Source organism: Micropterus dolomieu, linkage group LG04 (assembly GCF_021292245.1).
Source record: "Micropterus dolomieu isolate WLL.071019.BEF.003 ecotype Adirondacks linkage group LG04, ASM2129224v1, whole genome shotgun sequence".
NCBI lineage: Eukaryota > Metazoa > Chordata > Actinopteri > Centrarchiformes > Centrarchidae > Micropterus > Micropterus dolomieu.
In genome coordinates, this window is record NC_060153.1 from 10,438,003 (window position 1) to 10,459,981 (window position 21,979).

The 21,979-nt window shown below is 39.3% G+C and overlaps 4 protein-coding genes and 1 non-coding gene across 11 annotated transcripts in view; 2 read left to right on the forward strand and 3 right to left on the reverse strand.

Moving 5' to 3' along the window:
* Window positions 1–12,972, reverse strand: dnaja1 (DnaJ heat shock protein family (Hsp40) member A1). Of its 2 annotated transcripts, none has more exons than XM_046046615.1 (9): window positions 12,822–12,972; window positions 11,163–11,314; window positions 5,178–5,367; window positions 4,414–4,518; window positions 3,915–4,142; window positions 3,698–3,812; window positions 3,206–3,321; window positions 2,115–2,215; window positions 1–1,811 (listed from the first exon to the last, which is right to left on the reverse strand). In XM_046046615.1, exons 2-9 carry the CDS (start codon window positions 11,292–11,294, stop codon window positions 1,578–1,580), a joined length of 1,221 nt encoding a protein of 406 aa, XP_045902571.1. In that variant the 5' UTR covers window positions 11,295–11,314; window positions 12,822–12,972; the 3' UTR covers window positions 1–1,577. The 2 variants fall into 2 exon arrangements, with proteins under 2 accessions (XP_045902571.1, XP_045902572.1); XM_046046616.1 differs by lacking the exon at window positions 12,822–12,972 and adding an exon at window positions 12,668–12,786.
* sparcl1 (SPARC-like 1) overlaps window positions 12,089–21,979 on the forward strand; it is a 20,731-nt gene continuing 10,840 nt past the window's right edge. Inside the window, exon 1 of one of the 2 annotated variants that reach the window (XM_046046613.1) lies at window positions 12,089–12,188. The gene's annotated coding sequence lies outside the window, so the exon portion shown is untranslated. The remainder of the gene's footprint in view (window positions 12,189–21,979) is intronic. The other variant, XM_046046614.1, reaches the window with a different exon arrangement.
* aptx (aprataxin) lies at window positions 12,801–16,889 on the forward strand. Of its 5 annotated transcripts, none has more exons than XM_046046619.1 (7): window positions 12,807–13,164; window positions 13,650–13,696; window positions 14,007–14,147; window positions 14,274–14,333; window positions 14,482–14,708; window positions 16,155–16,258; window positions 16,368–16,889. In XM_046046619.1, the coding sequence occupies exons 1-7, from the start codon at window positions 13,035–13,037 to the stop codon at window positions 16,520–16,522; spliced, it is 864 nt and encodes a 287-aa protein (XP_045902575.1). In that variant the 5' UTR covers window positions 12,807–13,034; the 3' UTR covers window positions 16,523–16,889. The 5 variants fall into 5 exon arrangements, with proteins under 5 accessions (XP_045902574.1, XP_045902577.1, XP_045902575.1 ...); XM_046046617.1 differs by having other exon boundaries at window positions 12,863–13,164; window positions 13,890–14,147; XM_046046618.1 differs by lacking the exons at window positions 16,155–16,258; window positions 16,368–16,889 and adding an exon at window positions 15,136–15,623 and having other exon boundaries at window positions 12,801–13,164; window positions 13,890–14,147.
* Window positions 17,773–17,846, reverse strand: trnai-aau. The gene has a single exon. It is a non-coding gene; the product is annotated as a tRNA-Ile (tRNA).
* scpp1 (secretory calcium-binding phosphoprotein 1) overlaps window positions 20,702–21,979 on the reverse strand; it is a 2,822-nt gene continuing 1,544 nt past the window's right edge. Inside the window, exons 6-9 of the mRNA XM_046047220.1 lie at window positions 21,893–21,946; window positions 21,497–21,530; window positions 21,319–21,380; window positions 20,702–21,226 (exon numbers count right to left, since the gene is read on the reverse strand). Coding sequence (XP_045903176.1) covers window positions 20,702–21,226; window positions 21,319–21,380; window positions 21,497–21,530; window positions 21,893–21,946 — 675 coding nt within the window. The remainder of the gene's footprint in view (window positions 21,227–21,318; window positions 21,381–21,496; window positions 21,531–21,892; window positions 21,947–21,979) is intronic.

The window sequence follows — 21,979 nt, forward strand, 5'->3', positions numbered from 1 at the left end:
TTTGAGACTGTCACACTGCATTTATTTAGAAAACATGAGCATAAACAAGATCATTGGTCCTAACACATACAGTCAAATTAACAACTTGACAACACTTATTTGAGTTTAACTTGAGTTGAGTTCCCCTGACATTGTGAGTACTCATAAAATTTGCATCTGCTTCAAGAACAAATGTGAAAGAATTGAAAAAAGATTCTCCCTTCTGGTGAGAATAGTTACAATATCCAAGGCAAAAAAGAAAAAAAGAAAACCTGCATTAAAAAGTAGCTTCAAGTTAAGTTATGATAAGGCTTTCAAACAGGCAGACACAACAATGAGGTATCAGGTGTGCCCTCCATAACCTCCCACCAACCCATTTGGCATTTACAATTAGGACTAGAAATACAAAAAAAACAACAAAAAAAATACATTTTATAGCGTGTGGGCCAACATTAGCAAAAAAACATAAACGAGTTTATCTTGCTACTTTGATTAAAACTTGCAATTTAAATTCCAGATTTAGGCCTTATGACCATAGATATAACGGACTTTATCTTCAAATGATTTTTTAAAATCACATAACTGAAATAAAGGTATCTGGATAACTTATCCAAGTAAAACCCCAACAACGCACATCAAATCTGGAACATGAAATCTGAAACCTTCCCTGCACTGTTAAAAAGAATGTGTTAAAACAAAGTGACTTCTTATTCGTCTTTGACCTTTTGTTTTTTGAATACCTACCCTGCCATTATCTGGAGACATATTGGCTCATATCAAACTTGTACAAATGGGATGCTCCACATTCCACACAAGGTTTCCAAAACAAAAACAAATGTGTGGGCATCACCACAGACGACTGATTGCAGCTCAAAAAATATTAAACTAAATTAGCTTGAGTAATCTATATTTTAGTGGCTTGAACCTACATACCGCCAAGTCTGAATCATTATCACCTTTACTCCCAACTTGAGTCATCTTTTCAAGATTGTTTAGAAATGTCTAGAAAAATAGCCCTTGAAAGGGTAAAACAGCATAAATGTTTTAAATCGAGTCTGGGTGCATATCCCTCTCCACCACCGTCTGAAGATTGGGTCTTCACACGCAGCAGACTTAACAAGTAATCAACAAGTGGTTCACAACATCTGATTTAGTAACACTTAAAAAAAAAAAAAAAGAAGATTATTTTCATATTAATATTGGCATCAGTTTTAGTGTAACTGCATAAAAAGCAGGCAGTCTTTGTTTAGACAAAGAAGTTTTTCTTTCTCCTGAAACCTATGTAATAACAGCCCTCGTGCCTCTAATCACAGTGCGATTGGAAAAAGAAATGAATATTTGAAATAAAGTCCCAGAGATGACGAGAAATCCCATTCACCCACATCCAAGTTTAGTCCTGAAATTTGAAGGTACTCTACTCTGTCCAAAAAGTATTACACTAAATCGGGAGGTTGTTGGGACACAGTATTATGATTTGGCTTGAAAGAAAACGGTTACGAGAAAAGTAATTAAATAAAAAGTGCACAAAATTCCAGAAAGGTGCTTTGCTTTAGAGATGAGGGAATAGGCTTCTGGAATAAGACGGGGCCAGTTGTTATTTAAGACGTCTGGCACTGCACACCTCCAGTGCTAGCGTAGTCGTCTTCATCCATGTAGTGGTACTGATGGCTGTGTCTTTTTCTGTTCTCCAAGTCACAGTCCTCCAGGTCGGCGTAGATGTAGAGGTCATCGTCCATACTGTCTGGCTGCTCTGCGTCTCTCTTTTCTGGGAGGTAGTGCTCCAGCTCCTTCAGCTTGTCCTTGGGGAGAAAGTTGGCTTGTGGGAACACCACCTGAAGAAACAACCGTAAACAACTCGATTACAGCAACCATGTTCACAGTTCTGTACAGTGCATACAGTGACCCAAGCTTTACATTACAAAGACTCAGACCATAAGGCTTGAGTGCAAGGTGAGGGTTGCTATGATATAGTATAGGTGTGGCAAGTGTGTGGTTTATTATTACAGGACAGGAGATGAGCATTTTGTACAAGTTTGTGTGTGTGAGACTGCTGTAGATTTATTTTCTAAAAAATAAAAACAGAGCAGAAAGAAGAAAATAGATTTAAACAATTGGGTAATAAAAAGGCTCCTTACCGAGAAGTGAATAATAAGACGTCCCTTCTCAAACGGCCTGCGATGCATGGGCATCCCTTCATTCAAGACGCACTTCGTGTCTCCAGGCTTGATCAATTCCCCTGTGATAAAAAACACAACAAAAAAAAAATAAATAAATAAATAAAACACAGGCCAGCATAGCCATGAAAATCTGACAACACAAAACTTTATTAAACTACATTCTTTTGTCATTTTAAAAAATCTTGCCAATGCCTAATAAAAGCAGAGGGACTCGGGTCATCATTTATTTATTCTCAGTTTATGTAAATGGACTGAGTAAGAAATGAATCTATTTTGGGGGCTTTACAGTAGAGGGAAAGCTAAGTAAATATAAAAAATGTTTTTGGTAACAAAAAAAGTGTAGTACAAATACATATTTATTTATTATAAATATCATTTTTCTACCCATTTTGTTATATATCATTTCAGCAAATAGTTTTGTAACCGTTTCGGGGGGAAAAAAATAGACACTGGATGCACTCTTTCGTAAAGCACCAGACCCCACCAGTGGCTCAGATCTGATGGAGAAGTTTACAAACGTATCAGATTGACCGATTTAAAAGGCCATTAACATTAAGCAGCTTAATTCACACATTTTATCAGTGGAGCAACAATACAATGAAGTGCAGTGTAGAGTGTGCAGTCCCGAAACACTTGTGAAATCAATCACCTCTCCACAAATGCATTGTACAACACAGAAGAGCAAGAACGTTGGGTCGGGACTTGAGCGCTAAAATGCAGATTAAACAACTGATGTCTGTTAGGTTAACCAGCCCTTTTAACTAATATGAAAATCACTCGATCAAAAATAGTGATGGATTCAGTCTTATTATTATTATTATTATGCCTGCATTCACAAGGCCAATAAAAAAAAAATAAAACTCTCTGCAGGCACATCTGAAAAGTGGATTTCCAGCCCTTTACTGCAACTCTTACACATCCTGCTGTAAATGTTTGCCTAATTTTCTTTAGTCACCACCAACTTTTCTAAATGTAACACGTTTAAGTCTGACTGCCAACTGAACGTCTGAATTTAAAAGGATTGCTGCACCTTTAATGAATTTGTTTACCTGGATGTGAGGTGATGAGGATTGTTCTGTTGTCCAGTGTCTGAACTGGCTTCTTGAAACCACACAAAGCCTCAACCAGCTGTAACTGCATCGACATGACCAGGTCCTCTCCTCTCCTGAACAGCAAAACAAGATGGAAGAAAAAAAATCCAAAACAAAAGCAGATATGATTTTACTGGGTGGACTGGATGTTTTAAAAATGTTGTGTGCTGCTATGTAGCGCAGGTTAGCATGCCAACTACTAATAAGTGTAGATTTAATAAATATGTAATTCTTCAAGTTTTATTTTAAATCATGTTCAACAGACTGCAAAGTAAAATGGGACTTTGACCTCTGGTGAACAGAACTGTTCAATATATTCCCGGTACATACTGTGTATATTTCTCCTATACACATTGCTCTCATTTTATTGGAAAATAATTGCATCATAACTACATCTGCCAGCGCAGATTACATCAGAAACAAGGGACTTGATAACAGAGAATATATTACCTGGTGAAATGTGGATGTTCTCGCTGGTCCAAGACAATGATTATATCACCTGGCTCAATTCCTGGCTCCTGGTCTCCCTCTCCATGGAAAACGATCTTCTGGCCATCTCTCATTCCTGTGGCAGTTAAGTGACAAAGTGATGAACTTACAATATTTGGTTTTCTCGTTTGATCTTCAAACTAACAGGTGCATTTAAATAAACTCTCCCTTCACTCACCTTTGTCAATGTGGACCTCCAAGATCTTCTTCTGGCGCAGGATCTTTCGACCCCCACATGCTTTGCAGCGGTCCTTGTGGCTGATTCTCTGTCCTTGGCCCTGACAGCTGTGGCATACTGTGGACACTTGCTGGACCATACCTGGTATTAGCTGATGCATGCGGACTTGCATGCCTGTGCCATGGCAGGTCATGCACATCTGTGCAGCTCCTTTTCGACTCCCACGACCTGCCAAGTAAAATTATTTTCTGGGTCAGCACACTGGTTAACAAAGATGAAGGCTATTTTTGTTTTAGGTTTGGCTTTTTACAGGATATAAACTGTGGTGAGCAAAGACTGGATCACTTTTACAAGACTGTTTTGTTTTTAGACAAAGAGCCTTTTTACTGCCTGCTTGGACCTGCGTGTGCTGAAAATCCTACCTGGATTACTTAACAAGTCCAGTGACAGACACTAACAACAGCATGTAGAACGTAACTTGCATTAGCAAAAGACGTACCTTCACATCTCTCACAAATAGTATTCTTCTGGAGAGCAAGTTTTCTTGTAGCTCCATTATAAAGATCTTCCAGCGTCACTGAAATCTGATGAACAATGTTTTTCCCTGGGGCAAGACAAATCACATATATTAGCAACACAGTTTCTCAGAATAAGGTTGTGTTTAATAACCGTTTCCTTTCATGTTACATACTAAACATGCTTAAATAAACAAGCCTAAACTGTGATTACATTTTAGTTTAGTTTTTAGATATCCAGGATGTATTTAATAACATAACATGTTAACAGTATAACTTAACTTATAAGTTTTTGGTTTTGCTGTAACACTGATAAATAACTTTTGGAAGGAGGGCCAGTTAAAATTGTCTTTGGGCCAGTAAGGCAAGGATTATACTTTCCACATCCGCAAGATGAAAAAATCGTCATCAGAGGGTAGGGACTGTGCGGACGTCTGCGAGCCTCCCGAGATTTTTGTGACCGCGCAGACCTGTCCGCAGACTAGCGCTAGCAGGGCACCAACCTATTACTGCGCATGTGTGGAACATGTCCGCCAAGCTGACTGCAGAAAGTAGTATAAACAGAAGTAGTCCGCGTGGTCGGTAGCCGTCCGCGTCCGCTCCCGAGTATATTCGAGGCTTAAGTTTCAAACCCACTGCGGCCAGTTGCAAAAAAGTTTAATGTTGAGCCCTGCCTCATAAATACTCATATTTTACACATTTCATGGATCCTCTCAGCTCCGTGATTATTCCTCTAACATTTGCGTACCTTTTCGCTCTCTGTGCATCCGACTGCCCCCACCAAAAAACAAGTCAAAGATGTCCATGGGCGATGCAAAGCTCCCTCCACCACCACCACCGGTGCCTCCTTCCTTTATAGCTTTTTCACCTCCACGGTCGTATAGCTCTCTCTTCTTGGCATCTGACAACACCTCGTATGCCTGTGAGATCTGCTTGAACTACAAAGACAAGAAACAAAAACACATGCTTCTTTGAAGAGAATCAAAAGGCATTGCTTAATATCCAGCTGTTTAAAATGTATTTAGCTCTTTGATACTGTGTGCAAAAGGATAAGTGAACTGATAATGACTGAGCTCTTCAAATATTACTTTTACCAATGTAACAAGAACATTTAGATAAATCTCCCAAAGAGCAACAAAAATAGAGGGCTGGATTTGTAACATATGACGATAATATTCATAATTATGTTTTAATTTGTGTATAATCACCTAAAAACAAGAATCGTTGTGTTTGCAGTTGGAGGTGTCCTGTCAACAGTTTTACAGATGTCTTTTACAGCCCTTTTCCACTGCACGGTACCAGCTCGACTCGCATCGACTCTACTTGCCTTTTTTTGGTTTTCCATAGTGGAAAAGTTGTACCTGTACCTGCTACCAGGTACTTTTTTTTGTATCACCTCCGTCAAGGTTCCAAGCGAGCTGAGGCGATACTAAAATGTGACGTGAAAACACAGTAGATTATTGATTGGTCAGAGAGAATCGTCACTATTCACTGAATCATCATCGTGCGCGCCAGACAGAGGCCAGCAGCAGAAAGGCCGGCCAGCCGCCCGCTCACAGAGCCCTCTGGTCCCACTGTCACAACAACCGCTGCAACAACGGCAGAGGAAAACACAGCTGTAAGGTCTTCATATGGTTTATCTGTCTTTACATTCTGAGTAATGTTGAAACGTTTTAACTTAAATCAAGAGACAGCTGTATGTGGGTTGCGTGTGTGTCTCATTGAACATTACGTTGCGGCAGTTGTGGTGGCGTTGCTATGACAACCCGCTACATTGAGGGGTACCATCTCTGGGTACTATCTGCAATGGAAAACGGAGGACAGCGAGCCAAAACCGAGTCGAGTCGAGCAGAGCTGGTACTGGTAATGGAAAAACGGCATTATAGTGGTAGCCTATGGGGAAAAAACTTTTTTGGGCCGCAGGGAAATTTTTTGTTGCAATAGGGACCACTGGGCAAAACTGGAAGCAAGGATGAGCGGCATCACTGTATCCAGTTCTAATGGCCAAATCCCGGCTTATACACTTACAGACTCTGAGGCGTGTTCCCGTTAAGTCAGTATCAAAAGCTGCACTAAGATGCAGCAGCACCCGAACACAGCATTCACTCATATCAGAGGACATCATCATGTCACTGGAGACCCTGAGAAGACGGGGTTAATAAAGAAGACGTTAAAAAAAGGTGAACAAATATGGAAGGAGTACCTTCAAGAAAAAAGAAGTTTAAATCTAAGTATTAGGGCTGGGCGGTATATCGGTATAATGAGGTATACCGATATAATTTCAAGAGATATAAAATTAGACAATACCGTTAATACCGATATAGTTTGATGTTGAGTTAATTAATATGTTTCCGTAACATCCTGCCAGTGTTTGTTACTCTCTCTCCCTCACCGCGCAGCCCCACCCCTCCCTCTGCGTCTGCACGCAGCAGTCTACTCACAAACTCTCTAACAACATGGAGAGGGACACAGTGCTGGTCGACACTGCCGAAGACCTGGCTTGTAAAAAGAAAAAAAAACAAAGGTTCAGTCAGTGTTTCCCAAACTTAACTAGGGATGCACCCAAATGAAAATTCTTGGCCGAAGCCAAAAGTGAATATAATGAAAAACTTTCCCGAATACTAAATAGTGAACAAGGTTTTTAAAAAATTTTAAAATTAAAAATTAATTTGCCTTTTTTTTTTTTTTTTACCATTGCATAAATTAAATAGTCAAAATGAGCTTTTTACTCATGTGTTTCCCACAGGATTTGGAGAGACTATGGTGGGTGATAAAGTAAATTTCATGTTTCCATTTATTAGGGCCTGAGCACGAACCATGTGAGGTCCCTATTGAAATTTAAAGGATTATTATTATTTTTTTTTCCTGCAAAGTAACCTCAATTTTGGGGGCCTAAACATACTCAAAAAGTCACCAAACTTTGCAATAATTCAGACTCGGTGAAATTTCATATTTTATGGGTTTCGCCCCCCCCCCAGGGATTTAGTCCGATCAATTTCAAACTCTAAACCCATTGATGATTAAAAATTATTCAAGTCGACCAGTTTGCCCGTGGCGTGTCATCAAAAATTGGTGATTCGCCATGAAATAGGAAGTTACAACTCAATACACATCATCACATCTGCACCAAATTTTATGAGTATAAAAATAGTCCTGCTCTGAACACATCCATATGCCAATATTCACTCGAAGTCATAGCGCCATGAGGCCGTGATGTAAAACTTGTGAGTTTTCGGTTAACAAAGTGGCAGTGGCATGGCGGCGAAGTCCTACGCTTCGCCGTGACCCAGGAAGTTGTTGTAACTTGATTGTAAAAGCTCAGATCTGTACCAAATTTTACATGTTTAATATCAGTCCCGCCCTGAACACATGTACATGCCGACATTCACCAACAGTCGTAGTGCCACCTGCTGGACAAGAACGAAGCAGCCTCCGTAGCACGTTTCACCTGTATGAAATTTCTGTGACACATACAAAAAAGCCTCTTGGAGCAATGCCTGACACCCAACACCCGGCCATTTTGGATTTAATGGTCATTTTTTGCCGATTTACACACTTTGTACTTTAACAAACTCCTCCTAGGGATTTAGTCCGATCAACTTCAAATTGTCGCTGGACACTCTAAAAACCCATTGACCATTAAAAGTTAACGGTATAACGGTTATTACAAGTTTGCATGTGGCGTGTCATCTAAAATTGGTGATTCGCCATGAAACAGGAAGATGTACAGATGTTCAGTACACATGTTCACATCTGCACCAAATTTGGTAAGTATAACAATAGTCCCGCTCTGAACACATCGACATGCCAGTTTTCACTCAAAGTCATAGCGCCACCTGCTGGCAACAGGAAATGGCACATTTTACGCTGTAATGTACTACTCCTAGCAGGTTGGACGTATCAACTTCAAAATTGTCCCAGAAAACCCATAACGCATTGATGAAGCCATGTTGTAAAACTCGTGACTTTGCAGTTGACAGTGTGGCACACAACAGGAAGTCGGCCATTTTGAATTTCATGGTTATTTTTGGATTTTTACACACTCCATACTTAAACTCCTCCTAGAGAATTAGTCCGACCGAAATCAGGTTTTCCCTGTCTACTCTAAAGCCTTTGACAATTAAAAGTTGTACAAACGGTGAGTTTTCCCCATGAAGGGGACACAGGAAGTGATGATTAACACGTTTGTTCAGCGTCTGAAGCGCACTGGAAATTCAAAGCAACACTTGCAGAGCTCCAGAATCTGCAACACGGCCGCCTCACACCTCAATGCGCTACATGTGCGAGGGCCTGCCCAACGCTGCTTGCAGCTTTAATTTTTAATGTACTCATATAATTTGTGTTGTACTTTCTGTGAATATATTCCAATTAATCTTATTTCCATACTGTATAGTCACCTTATTTTGAAAACCGGACCTTGTCACATGTGTATCTTCGCGCTAAATTCATCAAGCCCGACCCAATTTGATAAATGATGTTGTATGTGGATCTCGTATTGTGCAACATGACGACTCCATAGCCTCTCTTCAGATAGCACTCTCATACTGCAACACTTGTCTTTGTAAAGAGAAAGTGACAAGGCCAAAGTCGCTAACCTGCCTGTCAGCTCGCGCTGGTCCATTTCAGTGGATTTACCATAAAGGCTTGAATACGTGTGCAGTCCAAATTAAGTGTGGCTAGCTTAATGGCCTTCTCACAAACAAGTGACAGACACACTCAAAGCGGGTCAGACCGTTTGTTGCCTTTTCTAAGAAGTCAGCCACCAATGGAGTGGATGTGGTAGGAGACAATTGAGCAGAACTGTGTCCGCAAACGGCGATTTTTGGTTCTTTCTCAGACACTTTAAAATGCTTCCACATTGGCGACATGTCAACATAATTGTTCGATAAAATTTATTCGGTCTTTTGACTTATTAGGCCGAACACTGAAAGTGCTTTGTTTTGCTACATTCGGTGCATCCCTACACTTTACCATGGCGGTCCAGCCAGGTTAGGCGACACATTTTAGCATTTATAAGAGAAACAGAGTGATTACGTTACAAAGCACGACACAGTGACTATTTTACAAGAGCGGACCAGGTGAAGTGACAGTGAACACAACTGTCAGATGTTATTCGTTAGCTACCACGTTGGTTTTGTTTTGATAAGCTACGTTGTTAACTCGCCTCCTCAACATGCGGCGCTGCTGCTGTGAACGGAATCGGGGTGGAAAAGTCCAGAAGACACGTGCTGTTTTTTTCTGGCGACTTTATACAACGTACCCTACTACTGATGTAAAAGTCACCGGAACAGATGTACAGGGAGAAAGGGACGGAAAGAAGCGGGGCACGGTGACCTGTTTGCAGCATAGGTAGGCTATGTTAGGTCTGTGAGTGTGAAGAGAACTGAAGGAGGTGAAGAGTTCCACTTAAGATGGAGAATGAAATATAGTTAAAAGGGTGAAATAATAAAACAAGCCAAGTTACTACAAATAGTAAAAACATGCCCGCTAAACCCCCCAGCCCACTTAGCAGAAAATACCGTTATATATTTTGTAACAGAATTCTGCCTAACAGTAACGGGATATGACTTTTTGGTCGCCCAGCCATACTAAGTATATAATGCTGTTTGCATGAAACTGAGTAAATTAGTTATTTGCATCGTGAGTCGGATATAGACGATTCTGAAACAGTTCACAAATATCAAAAGAATTAATGTTGACGGAACGCAAAAGCGCAGCACCCGGGTGCTGCTAAACTAACTACTACTAGTACACTGTGCACACTGTGAGAGCATGGTAACACTCAACGCTTGGCTTGCTCCCTCTCCTCATTCTTCAAAGGACATGTCCACGACAGGTGGCAGAAAAGGACAGTGAAAGTGAGCGTAACAGAGAAAAGATCACCAGGAAGTTGTCAGTTTGGCAGTAAATGTACAGTGTACGTCACAGTGTGTCTGTTAATAAAAGTCTGTCTGTTGTTTCCTCGACTCTGGAAAATGGAGGCAGTTAGTGCTAGCTTACATCTCCGCTCGGCTTCAGACTCCAGCCTGGAAGCTGGACAGGAAAGCTCACAGAGTGTTTGGCTGCTCTGTAACATTTGCTAAATTTATAGGAAGTAATGTTAATTAGCCGCATGTCATTACTTCCTACTTGGTTGGATCATTACAAATACTTTGCTTTAAAAGCACCTAGTAGTCACACAGTGACAAAAAAGAAATCCTGTTTAGAAAATAAAGATGCATCGATAATTGTTTCATAATCACATCATAGTAATCTCAATCTTAACCGAATAGAATCGTGAAGTGCCTAGAGGTTCCCACCCCCTAATGAGGGTTCAGACTTCTGGGTGGAGATTCATTTTTAAAAATACATCTATGGTTCTCTTCCACAGCATCTTCTATGGAGTCTGCTATGTTTCTATGGTAGCCCAGAACAGACACAAACACTGGTATCAGGGCCATTCGCGTTTTTTGCGGCCACCGTGAGGCATGCAATATTCAGTTGGTTGCAACCACCGCTAGATGCCACTAAATCCTACACATCGCTCCTTTAACAAAAACTACTCGTACCCAGTTTCATACGATCCATTACATTATTTCATCTAGTAATATGTAACATCCAGATAGATTTTGCACATCAATTAGGCTGTATTTCAATAAAAGAACAATGCCATTTGAAAGAAAACAATTTCAAATGTATGTACATTTTAAAGCTACTAATGTTCATGTTTATGAGTGTAACAATAGGTACTTACCTTCTCTCCTTCTGTAGGATTTTTGTCAGGATGATATTTCAGCGCTAGTTTGCGGTAGGCCCTTTTCAGTTCATCAGGAGTAGCATTAGGTTTTACACCCAATGTGTCATAGAATCCTGTTTCCTTAACCATGTTTGTCTCTAATGGGCAACCTTGGAAAAGTAAAAGAAAGGCAAAACACAATCAGCGTTAAAATGTTTTAAGACCATGCCTGACAAAAAAAAGTGCATTGAGGCCCCATCCACACTACCCCGTTTTAGTTTACAAACGGAGAATTAAAACGAATATGACCTCTGTCCACACCAGCGTCTCCGCTGTGTTTTGGAGTTGATCTCCGTCTACATTAAAACGACTGAAAACGCACAGCTAGGACCCGTTCAGGTGCACTGGGCATGCGCGTGCAGGTGCAAACGTAGCAAAAGGTGTCCGTTTTAATTCAAAAACGCAATAGTGTGGATGGGGCCTGAGTTAAATGAACATCGCACTGTTCAGGGTTTACATTATGCCCCTATATACTGTTCACCTGGTATATGTGTATGGCAAATGCCCTATGTAGAAATGTACAATGACACCATGTTTTTGTATGTGTCAAGATTTTATAGTTTAGTCATGAGCATAAATGCAGCCAGATATTGGGCAGTAATGAGGGTCATGTGTTACGCGCACACATGTATGTCTAGATTTCCACCCTGTTGCCAATTTATAAGTACACCAATGGAGCCAGGACAGTCTTAGATTTTGGCATGGGGAAAAAAATTGCATTAAAAACAAAACCTGACCTAAAAAAATAAAACACGGCATTAAAACAAATCCAAGCTTTCAATAAAGAACGAATTTAACACACTTTTTTATATATTTTTTTGCATTCTGATCATTTAACGTTATGTGTGCATATCAGTTATTATACACTGATATTCAGTGACAGTGGTTTTCAGTTTCAATTCTCTGCCACCGTTTTGACGTGGAGGGGAGGAGGCAAGGAGAGTGTGACTGAGTACAACAGAGTACAGGATTATATTGAACATGGTAACTGATCAATTGTGTTAGTTAATCCTACCAATTATGCAGTTTTTTACGTTGGTGTCTCTGTCCATTTTGAAAATAAGCAATGTTAGTTATTTGTGATGCCGATTATTTCATGTGATAAGGATGATGGTTGTTTGTCATTAACTATTGTATTATCCGTTTTTTATTTGGGCCGTGAGCCTGACATGAAGTCTAACGATTTCACGGAAAACGGTGGGAAATAATAATGTACAAAATATATAATATCTCGGTAACGTAACGTTACTTTAACGCGTCATGTTTGTTACTTTTGTTAAATTTCCCCTAAATCTGGGGCTATCAACTACGAACTATATGAACACCACATGTGTATGGTTTTTGGTTAATGCGAGTAACGTTAACGTTATTAAACAATGTTACTACCCGTTAACGTTATCCTGTTAACGGTGAAAACATATCACGGTTTCATAATTATCAGGCCCAACGAAGCTAACTGTTACCTTATTAGCTAGCGTTCCTTAGCCGAACCAATGATAGCCTGGCTAATGCTAACACGCTAGCTAGGTTGTTAACGTAAAGCTAACGTTAAATAATAACATTTGACACTGGTATAAACAGACTATGTACATTTGAATCATTAACGTTATATCCAACCTTGTATGGAGACAATATGTTGAATGCTCACAAGTTCAGAGCACACCTCAGCTCACAGAGTCTCTTCCAGAATCTTCTAACCCGCCTCCACCACGGGCGAAATTCTGATCCAGTGACGTCAATGTCCCGCGACTAGGAGAGTCACCAAAACAAGCGTGGGCTAGGCTGCAACCAGTTTTGCAGCTACACAATAGCTACATATAAGATGACAAAATGCCAATTTGCTGGCTTATCAGCGAAGAGGGCAATCATAAACCCATTCGACTGCCTCACCTACAGACAGTTGTCCTGGGTCGAGGTCCAGAAACGACCATTAAAGACAAAAAATGTTCTCGGCAGCAAGGTAACACAACGATACTTTTCTGTTTAATACAATGGCTGCGGCATACAAGAAAATGTCATGGAAGTGTATGTGTCTGTAAATGTTGTTAATCATGATTTATTGGTTTTCATAATTTCCACAAATCTAAAGATAAACAGTTTTACCATGTGCCTTTTAAATTTAATATTAGCCAATTAGCATACACTGATACCAATTATGTACCTTTTTCTGTGTTTTTTTCAAACATTACATTAGAACTAAATTAGACTTAATATCTTATCTGTCTGTAACCATTAGAATTTGAATTGGTCTAAATAACTGATACCCCATTGCAGTTTCTTTTATTATATATGTTTAAATAATGGATGGACTATTCTTTTTTTTGTTTGTTTGTTTTATGTATGTCCATATATTTTTAATATATTTTATATTTAATTTTAAAACATCTTCCAAAATTATTAAAAACAAACTTTAATCTGTGCTAATGTCACCCCCTTTTCAACCAGTTGAACTGAAAGCAGAATGCAACAAAGGTTATGTCAAAGTTAAACAGGTAAGAAACATAAGTAACATTGATTTTATTAGAGTGAAACTCATAAGGCATTATGAAGAAATTGTTTTGCTGGATGTTAATAATAATCCAATTTAATAATCCAATTAATATTTTGATAAGTCTGCCTCCATCAATGTTAACTACTACTGTTTATATACCACTCTGTGTTTCATCTCCCGTCTTTATTCCAAAGCTGGGCTTGAACCCCACCTCCATAGACTCTGTAGTTGTGGGTAAGGGCAGTGAGGTCAAAATGAAGCCCGGACAGCAGCTTTATATTGTCAATCAGCTCTACCCATACACTGTACAGTTCAAGGAGGACCACAGCGGAACTAAAAGACCGTCTAAAGAGGACAGAGAGAGCCACAGTGAGGCTCCGAGTATGAAAGCAGCAGAACAGGCGGAAAAGGTCTCGGTGTCAGTCAGTCATGGAGAAGCCACAAAACCTAGTGTAAGACAAGAATGAAAGCGAGAGTGCACATATTCAAAATGTTGTTTTAATGATGTCCACATGTTGTTTTTATGATATTAAGAGTATGTTAGATTCTACAAAAAACCTATCTTAACTTTTTTGCAGGAAAGTTTTGGACATTGGAGCCAAGGTCTGAAGACCTCAATGCAAGACCCAAAGATGCAGGTAGCTGCTATTAAAAAAAAAAAAAAAATAGGGGTGGGGGAGGGAACAGTTGGTATGATGCTTACTGATCTCTCCGGATTTGTGATGCCGTGGCTTTATTGTTAAATCCAACTGAGGATGTTAAAAGTCACTGTCTCCTTTTGTCTAGGTTTTCAAGGACGATAAAGTAGTAGTTATCAAAGATAAATACCCTAAAGCTCGCTACCACTGGCTGGTCCTCCCGTGGCAGCCCATTTCCAGTCTGAAGGCCTTACGTGAAGAGCACTGTGACCTGCTGAAACACATGCAGCAAGTTGCTGACCAGATGGTTAAGCAGTGCCCAGATGTTGACTCGCTACGCTTCCGCACAGGGTACCATGCCATCCCCAGTATGAGGTAAGAAACCCCTGTTTAAGATAAGAAACGATGTTACTTTATTGATCACCCGTGGGGGAAATTCAAATTGGCACAGCAGCACAGGGAAATGTAGTGCAAAGAAAACAAGAATACAATAAATTAGAATCAGTAATCAACAAAATAATTATACAAAATATGAATCAGTGATCACCAGGATCAAATATATAAATATATACACATTCTGTCCAATTAAAAAGAGTGTATTACCAAATATGGGAGATGTTGGGTGCTGTTGCGTTGTGGAGTCTGATGGCAGATGACACAAAAGAGCCTCCAAGGCACTTTGAGGCGTGGAGCTGGATGAGTCTGTGGCTGAAAGTGCTCCTGAGCTGCCTCAGCTCAGCATAGCAAGGATGAGAGGGGTTGTCCATGATGGCGTTCAGCTTCCCTCTCATCCTCCTCTCAGTCACTGCCTCCACACTGTCAAGTTCCAACCCCACCACCGAGCTGTCCTTCTTCACCACCTTGCCCAGTTTGTTGGCGCCACAAGTCCCGATGCCACCTCCCCAGGACACCACAGCAAAGAAGATGACACTGGCCTGTTCTGGTAGAACATCCGTAGCACATTGAAGGACATGAGCCTCCTCAGGAAGACCAGCCTGCTCTAGAGGGCCTCTGTGTTGGAGTCATCCGAGAACCTTTGGAGGTGGCTCGTTCCAGAGTTAAATGGTGCTATTACTGTGAAAGACCAAATTGGTGTTCCAGTATTTAAGGCATTTAATGCATAATGTTCACTGCTGCCTTTGATTGAACCCTAAATACTCATCATTTTCCACCTTACACTTACATTTTTAATGGTCTAGTATTATGGTTTATGTCCTTTTAAGCTTTGTTTTGATGTTTTATTCTATATTTCCTGCTTGCTTCTAATTAAATAAAGCCCTTTGAATAGCTTTTGTGTATGAAATGTGCCATACAAATACACTTGCCTTGCTGTGCCTTACACTGTACAGCTAAAGCAAGTCACATACTGTAGCTTCAGTCAAATTGAAAAACTGTTTCTACGACTTTCATTTATAAGCTTAATGAAAAAAGAGAGAAGATGCAACGACTGGAAAACATTTTACGTATATACTTTTCTTCCTTGATTGTAAACATTTTTATTGCAGACTTAAATAATACCACAAAGTGTGCAAATTAGAAAGCCAGCTTTGGACATTCACAGAAATCAGAAGCCATTCATTGATGGTGTGCATATAAGTCAATAACCCCAGTACATTGGTATAAAAATGTTGACAAATGTTTGGCAGCAATGTAAAGTGTACACAGTTTGTAATAAAGTATTCAAAGATTTGGTCCGGATGCTAAAATTAGATAAAATAGAATAAAGCAAATTCGAGCGTGTAGTTCATGAGGAGGAGGATCAGCACATATGTGATGTCAACACAACAAATTCACATACTCTGGGTATATTCTCTTTAACAGTCACGTTCACCTCCATGTGATCAGCCAGGACTTTGATTCTCCTTGTTTAAAGCACAAAAAGCACTGGAACTCGTTCACAACTGACTATTTCATTGAGTCTCATGGTGAGAACAATACATTTTTTTTCACAGTTCCACAGTAGTACATTATGTCCATTTCTGCAAATTTGTATTCACACGCGTACATGTTGTTCCCCCTTTATTTAATCTGCAGATGTCATTCAGATGCTTGAAGCAAATGGAAGCGTCACCGTCAAAGAAGGAACCAGTGAGTTGTTGAAACTACCTCTCCGCTGTCACATGTGTCGCAAAGAGCTTCCCACTATACCAGCTCTGAAGGTGCACTTGAAGTCTCACTTTCCCAGCTAAGAAAGTGACCTGAAAGAGGATACAATGCCTCAGATGTTTGTGGGTTCAACATAGGATTGTAGTGTGTTGGGCATTATTCGTACCTCTTAATTCTGATTTATGGTTCTATATAATGTTTATAAAACGGGTTTAAATAAGAAATTTAACTATGTGAGGGGAACACAATGTGCATCTATAGCTTTAGCTGCATCTTCAACTTGTCATTTGATAGTAGATTTAAGATGAGGGTCACTGTAAAGATGCATGTCACTTATGTTGGATTTCAACTGTTTGTTGCCAAATGTCAACACTGAGAAATTATAATATTGCATCTATTGTTCCCACATTTTCAAACTTGTTGTAATAAATGTTTTCTAAGACGTGAAAACTGGATGTTTTCATTTAATATTATAGCATGTCTTCCCTGATAATGCCCATAGTAACACCTGTGTCAGTTTAATTTTCATCATCCACTAATAATCTATATATTTTAATTGTAGAGCTTGTATGGAACAATTTTGGGCAAACTTTTTCATTTGTCGCAGCTGTACATGAGTTTGAGTCACTCTGGGATGTAGCTAGACTACGGCAAATTAAGATAACACTAGTTTGATTCAGCTTTTAGCTTGAAGCTTTTAGAAAAGGCCTTCATCAAATATGCACCAGACAATGTCATTCTGGAAACACAAGTGTGATTACTGAGTGAGATGCTTTGGAGACGAACCTTTCCTATTGGAGCTTTATCTCACAGTTAATAATATTATTTTCAGAAAAAGTTTTTGTGTCAGAGAGGTTCCATGACATCTGATAATAGCTTGAATATTATAGGCCTAAGGACGAAAAAGATCACCCCCTGTACACCCATAGTCCATTCAGAGAAGTAGTCTTGGGATTGTGCGGGTGTTCCCTGACAGTGCTCGATTGACACCTCCCTCACTCCCTGGTTAGTTTTGTTATACAGATTTTGATGGGACTTTTTCCTTTTTCGATGTTATGACAGCATAATTCTGATTAATTTTAAATTAATCAAAGGTCTAAAAATGAAAGTGAAAGAGGATTTTCAAGGCCTTTCAGAGCTGTCAGTAAACAACGCAGCATTAAGTGTTGAGTTTGCCTCCATCTAGTGGAAGTCTTATAGAAGGCAAACAAACAAACCTCAGGAATTTAAACTTTGACATGCTGCGACTGTATAAAAAATTTGATGATACGTTTGCGAGCAATGTTGAACCGTTCCTTCCCAAGGAACACTCATCGTTAGAGAAAAAGCTAATTGGCCCGTACGGGGATCGAACCCGCGACCTTGGCGTTATTAGCACCACGCTCTAACCAACTGAGCTAACCGGCCATGTCAATAGTGTCAGAGCAATGCAATCATAGCACCGTAACATAATTCAGCGTCGACTTACGACCGACATTGCCTCAAACCTCTCAACATTTAAGCTTCAACAAAAGAGGCATATTCTAGCTAATGTAGCTAAATTAGCTAGCTAATAGCAGCACAAGACGTTTTCAGATCCTAACGTTACACTCAAAGTAACATCATCAAAGTACGGAAGTATTTTTAAGCAAACATGTACTGTAAGTATCAAAAGCAAAATATACTGTATAGTCTGGCCACAACAGATCAGATACCTGTCTCTATGACATTAAATGTTGAAAGTGCACCTGAATTGACCACCAGTTATGAAAACCACGAGCAAAATAGGAAATTAGACTGGTCACAGAGAATGGTCAAGAGCCTACGGAATATGGACATACCAATTGGTGCTATTCTGTGTGACAATATTAACTGTAAGAACCAAAATCATAAGATTGACCTGTGTATAATGTATGATAAAATTGTGAATTGTTTAAATGAGGGCAGTAAATTATTCTGTAAAAAAAAGTTCTAAACATAATCTCAGACCAGGCTGGAATTAATATTTATCTGAACTCCATAAAGAGGCCTGAAAAGCTTTTAAAAACTGGATCTTATCAGGAAAGGCTATGGCCTGGAGTGTGAACATAAAAAATATGCTAATGCCAGATTTAAATATGCTGTACGTTTTATTAAAAGAAATGAGCAGGCCATGAGGGCAAACTCAATGGCCAAAAAGCTTCAGCAAAATAATGTTGATCAATTATGGAAAGAAGTTAAGGTTATTATTAACAGTAAGGTTGCCTTTCCCATTCTTGTATTGATGGGGTAACTGGGTCTAAAGATATTGGCAAAAATTAATCATGGTATATTGTTTGGAAAACTACAAGAGCGAAGGGTCCATCCATACTTGATAAGGATTTTGCTTTTTTGGTATATGCATAAACTATGCAAGTTAAATGGGGAAATCGCATTTCTGTACCCTTTCTAGTGATAATGGGATCAGACAAGGTGGAATATTGTTACCTGTTCTATTTAATTTGTATATGGATGACCTTTCTAACAAGTTAAAAGAATGTAAGACGGGTTGTATCGTGGGGAATAGTCTTATTAACCATCTGATGTACGCTGATGATCTGGTTGTCCTGTCTCCTTATAGTGCTGGCCTGCAGCAACTGCTCAGAGTATGCTCAAAGTATGGTGTGCAGCATGACATAAAATTTAACCCTGAAAAAAGTGTTATTATGATTGCCAAAACCAAGGAGGATCAGAAACAAACCTTTCCTACTTTTTGTTTGGCAAACCAAGTTTTAAATGTGGTGAATAAAGTAAGATATTTGGGTCATATAATCAGGGATGATTTATGTAATGATGATGATATGCAGCAGCAGTGTTGCAAATTGTATGCACTAGCAAATATGCTGGCACGGAAATTTCATATGTGTGCTGATGATGTTAAAATAGCTCTTTTTAAAGCTTACTGTACTCTACTCTATACAGCCCACCTGTGGTGCAGTTATACTAAAGGGAAAATGAAAAAGCTGCCAGTGGCTTTTAATTATGCATTTTGAATCCTGCTTAAGTTCCCAAGATGGACAAGTGCAGGTCATATGTTTGTGACAACTAATTTTCCCGGTCTTCATTCTGTATTGTGGAGTCTTATGCATAAATTTATGTGTCGGCTGATTAATTAAAAATAAATTGGTAATTTTAGCTTTAACTGAACCTACAAAAAGTGATACAAGGTATACCTCATTGGAACAAATGTCTTTATGTGTTTTAATTATGGTGGAATGTGTTATGATATGAGCTTGTACATATTTTATACTAGGTGTCTTGTAATGCGTCTTTATATTTATTTTAGTTTATTTTACTGATATAGACCTATGTGTCTGAAATAAAGTTGATTGATTGATTGATTGACAATTGGATGCAGATGCAGACAGAGCTAATGAACTACGTTATAACGCTACTATTCGGCACTGTTTGCCTATGGCAAATCATTCTGTGAGTTATACAGTTGTAACATGCTAAGTCACTAACTATTGTAAAACTTAAATGAATAGCCTGGGATTTTATTTGCCAACTCATCCTAGACAGGAGTGTATGAGACAGGCCTTTAATTCCTTTACAATGCTGGACACAATATGAATGAAAATACTTCATTGCTCACTGTTTCTGTAAAATGAACTAAACAATTCAATTGTGGAGTTTTTAATCGATCTAACAATCTAAGCAGCAAAGCACAAGCACGTGAACCGGTGGGCTTTCAGAGGTTTAAATACATCCAAAGAACTTTTGTAAAAATCAGACCAGAAGTCAAGTTGTCAGAAGTGTAGCCACACCTGGCCAGTAGAAGGGACAGGCGTCTAATTGGGACTAGGCTTTCAATTGTTTAGTTTTATGGTAGTTACAAAATAAAGGCAGTGGAGTCAAAAGTAGGCTACAACTGTTCCTTCTAAAATATAGGCTAGTGAAGTAGTTAGTACAAAGCTGCATACATTTAGGTAAAGTTCAAGCACTTCAAAGCTGTACAAGAAAATGTACTTATATTTACATTCCACTATTGCTCAAGTCTGATTATATAAAAACATGCAAGCACCTAATACCATGGTTATATTATTTGTTTATTATCATTAAAACAACTACATGCTTAGGATACATCTTCATCACAATATCATACACACAAAGCTCACTCAGCTGCAGGTAACATTATAATGCCAAAATGAACATTCAGAAGCGATGGGCAAGAGCAAATTTGTTATCCTGAAGTCTTCAATACAGGATATGTAATGGTATTGTAGTTCATAGTGGGGAACATATAGCTTAACAAGTGCATGCCATCATCTCCGTAGACTTAACTCCCTTTCAGCCTCATCTGGCATCATAAGATTGTCCACTGAGTAATGAGCATCGTCGCCTATATCCTGGAAGAAGTGCTCCTCACTTTCACAGCTCTGCGTTCCATTCACACAGTCCTGGGTTTTGATTTGTTGAAGCTCGGAGCTGTCAGTGGCATTACTCTCCTCTGAGCTCTTGCTGGCGTCGCTGCTGTCACTGTCCTCACTGGTCTCATTGCTTTCACTGCTGGTGCTCTCACTGCTGGAAGTGGTGACAGCTGTTATACCAGTAACGTCACTGCTGTCTGCGCTGTCACTGGTGGTGTCACTGCTGTCGCTGGGATTCTCCACCAGTGGTAGGTTTGTGTGACCCTTAGCGGTGTTGGTCCTCTGTCTGAAAGTGGCGCTGGTGGAGGTACGATTGGCCTGTTTCTCAGTCAAGTGGTGCGACTGACCCTTAACCTCTGTGCTGCTGTTGTCCTCTGCGCTCAGGACTTTGATGACACTTGAAAACACTCGAACCCAACTCTGATGAAGAGAATAAGCAGAGCATAGTGTCAATCCACTTTCATTTCACCTAAAGCAGGACATAGTTTAAGTGTGCAAAATGTTTATCCCACCTTTCGAACATTCTCCTCACTGCCCATGCTATTATCTCTGGTTTCAGCCATAGAGTCTGTCTGTGGAGATACAGTGAATAATATGATAATATGAGATCAGAAGAAAGGAATACATTAACAGTTGGCAAACATACGAGATTTGACAAAATACATGATTTAATTGGTCTTACCCCGTCATCCTCATCTGATTGACTGTTACCCTCCTCTGAAGTCTGTTTGTGAAAAAGAAGCATACCATTTTAGAAAATAAGGCAACATTTTATTTCTTCAACAGTTGAGTGCAGGAAAAAGAAAGTTGTAAGCATACAGTGTAAGTACACATACAGTATTGTATGTGTTTTTTAAGTAAATGCTTACTTACTTATCTGCACCAAGGATACATATTTTTCTTTCTTTCCTTTATTTTTTCTTTCACTTCGAGTAATTCTTTTCATCATGTTTATTATTAGTTTGCACTATTATAGTGCCATCATAAAATATGATGAATTTAAGTTTTATGAAGCAAGCAATAACATGCTTCATGTAGTTTACTGATGAAAACAAAGTAAAAAAATAGAGCAATGATAAAACCCACCTTGTCCTCTGATGTGGATTCTAACGACTCTGATTCTGACTCTGAACTCTGACTCTGAAAAGATATACATTTTACGAGGTGAATTCA

Coding starts and splice junctions, on each gene's coding strand:
- dnaja1 (XM_046046615.1), bottom strand. CDS start 11,294: ATGGTTAAGGAAACAGGATTCTATGACACATTGGGTGTAAAACCTAAT. Junction 5,368..11,162: donor ATCCTACAGAAGGAGAGAAG/GTAAGTACCTAT, acceptor TTGTCTTTGTAG/TTCAAGCAGATCTCACAGGC. Junction 2,216..3,205: donor CCTCATCACCTCACATCCAG/GTAAACAAATTC, acceptor TTTTTATCACAG/GGGAATTGATCAAGCCTGGA.
- aptx (XM_046046617.1), top strand. CDS start 13,035: ATGCCAATTTGCTGGCTTATCAGCGAAGAGGGCAATCATAAACCCATT. Junction 14,148..14,273: donor GAGAAGCCACAAAACCTAGT/GTAAGACAAGAA, acceptor ACTTTTTTGCAG/GAAAGTTTTGGACATTGGAG. Junction 16,259..16,367: donor CTATTTCATTGAGTCTCATG/GTGAGAACAATA, acceptor TTTAATCTGCAG/ATGTCATTCAGATGCTTGAA.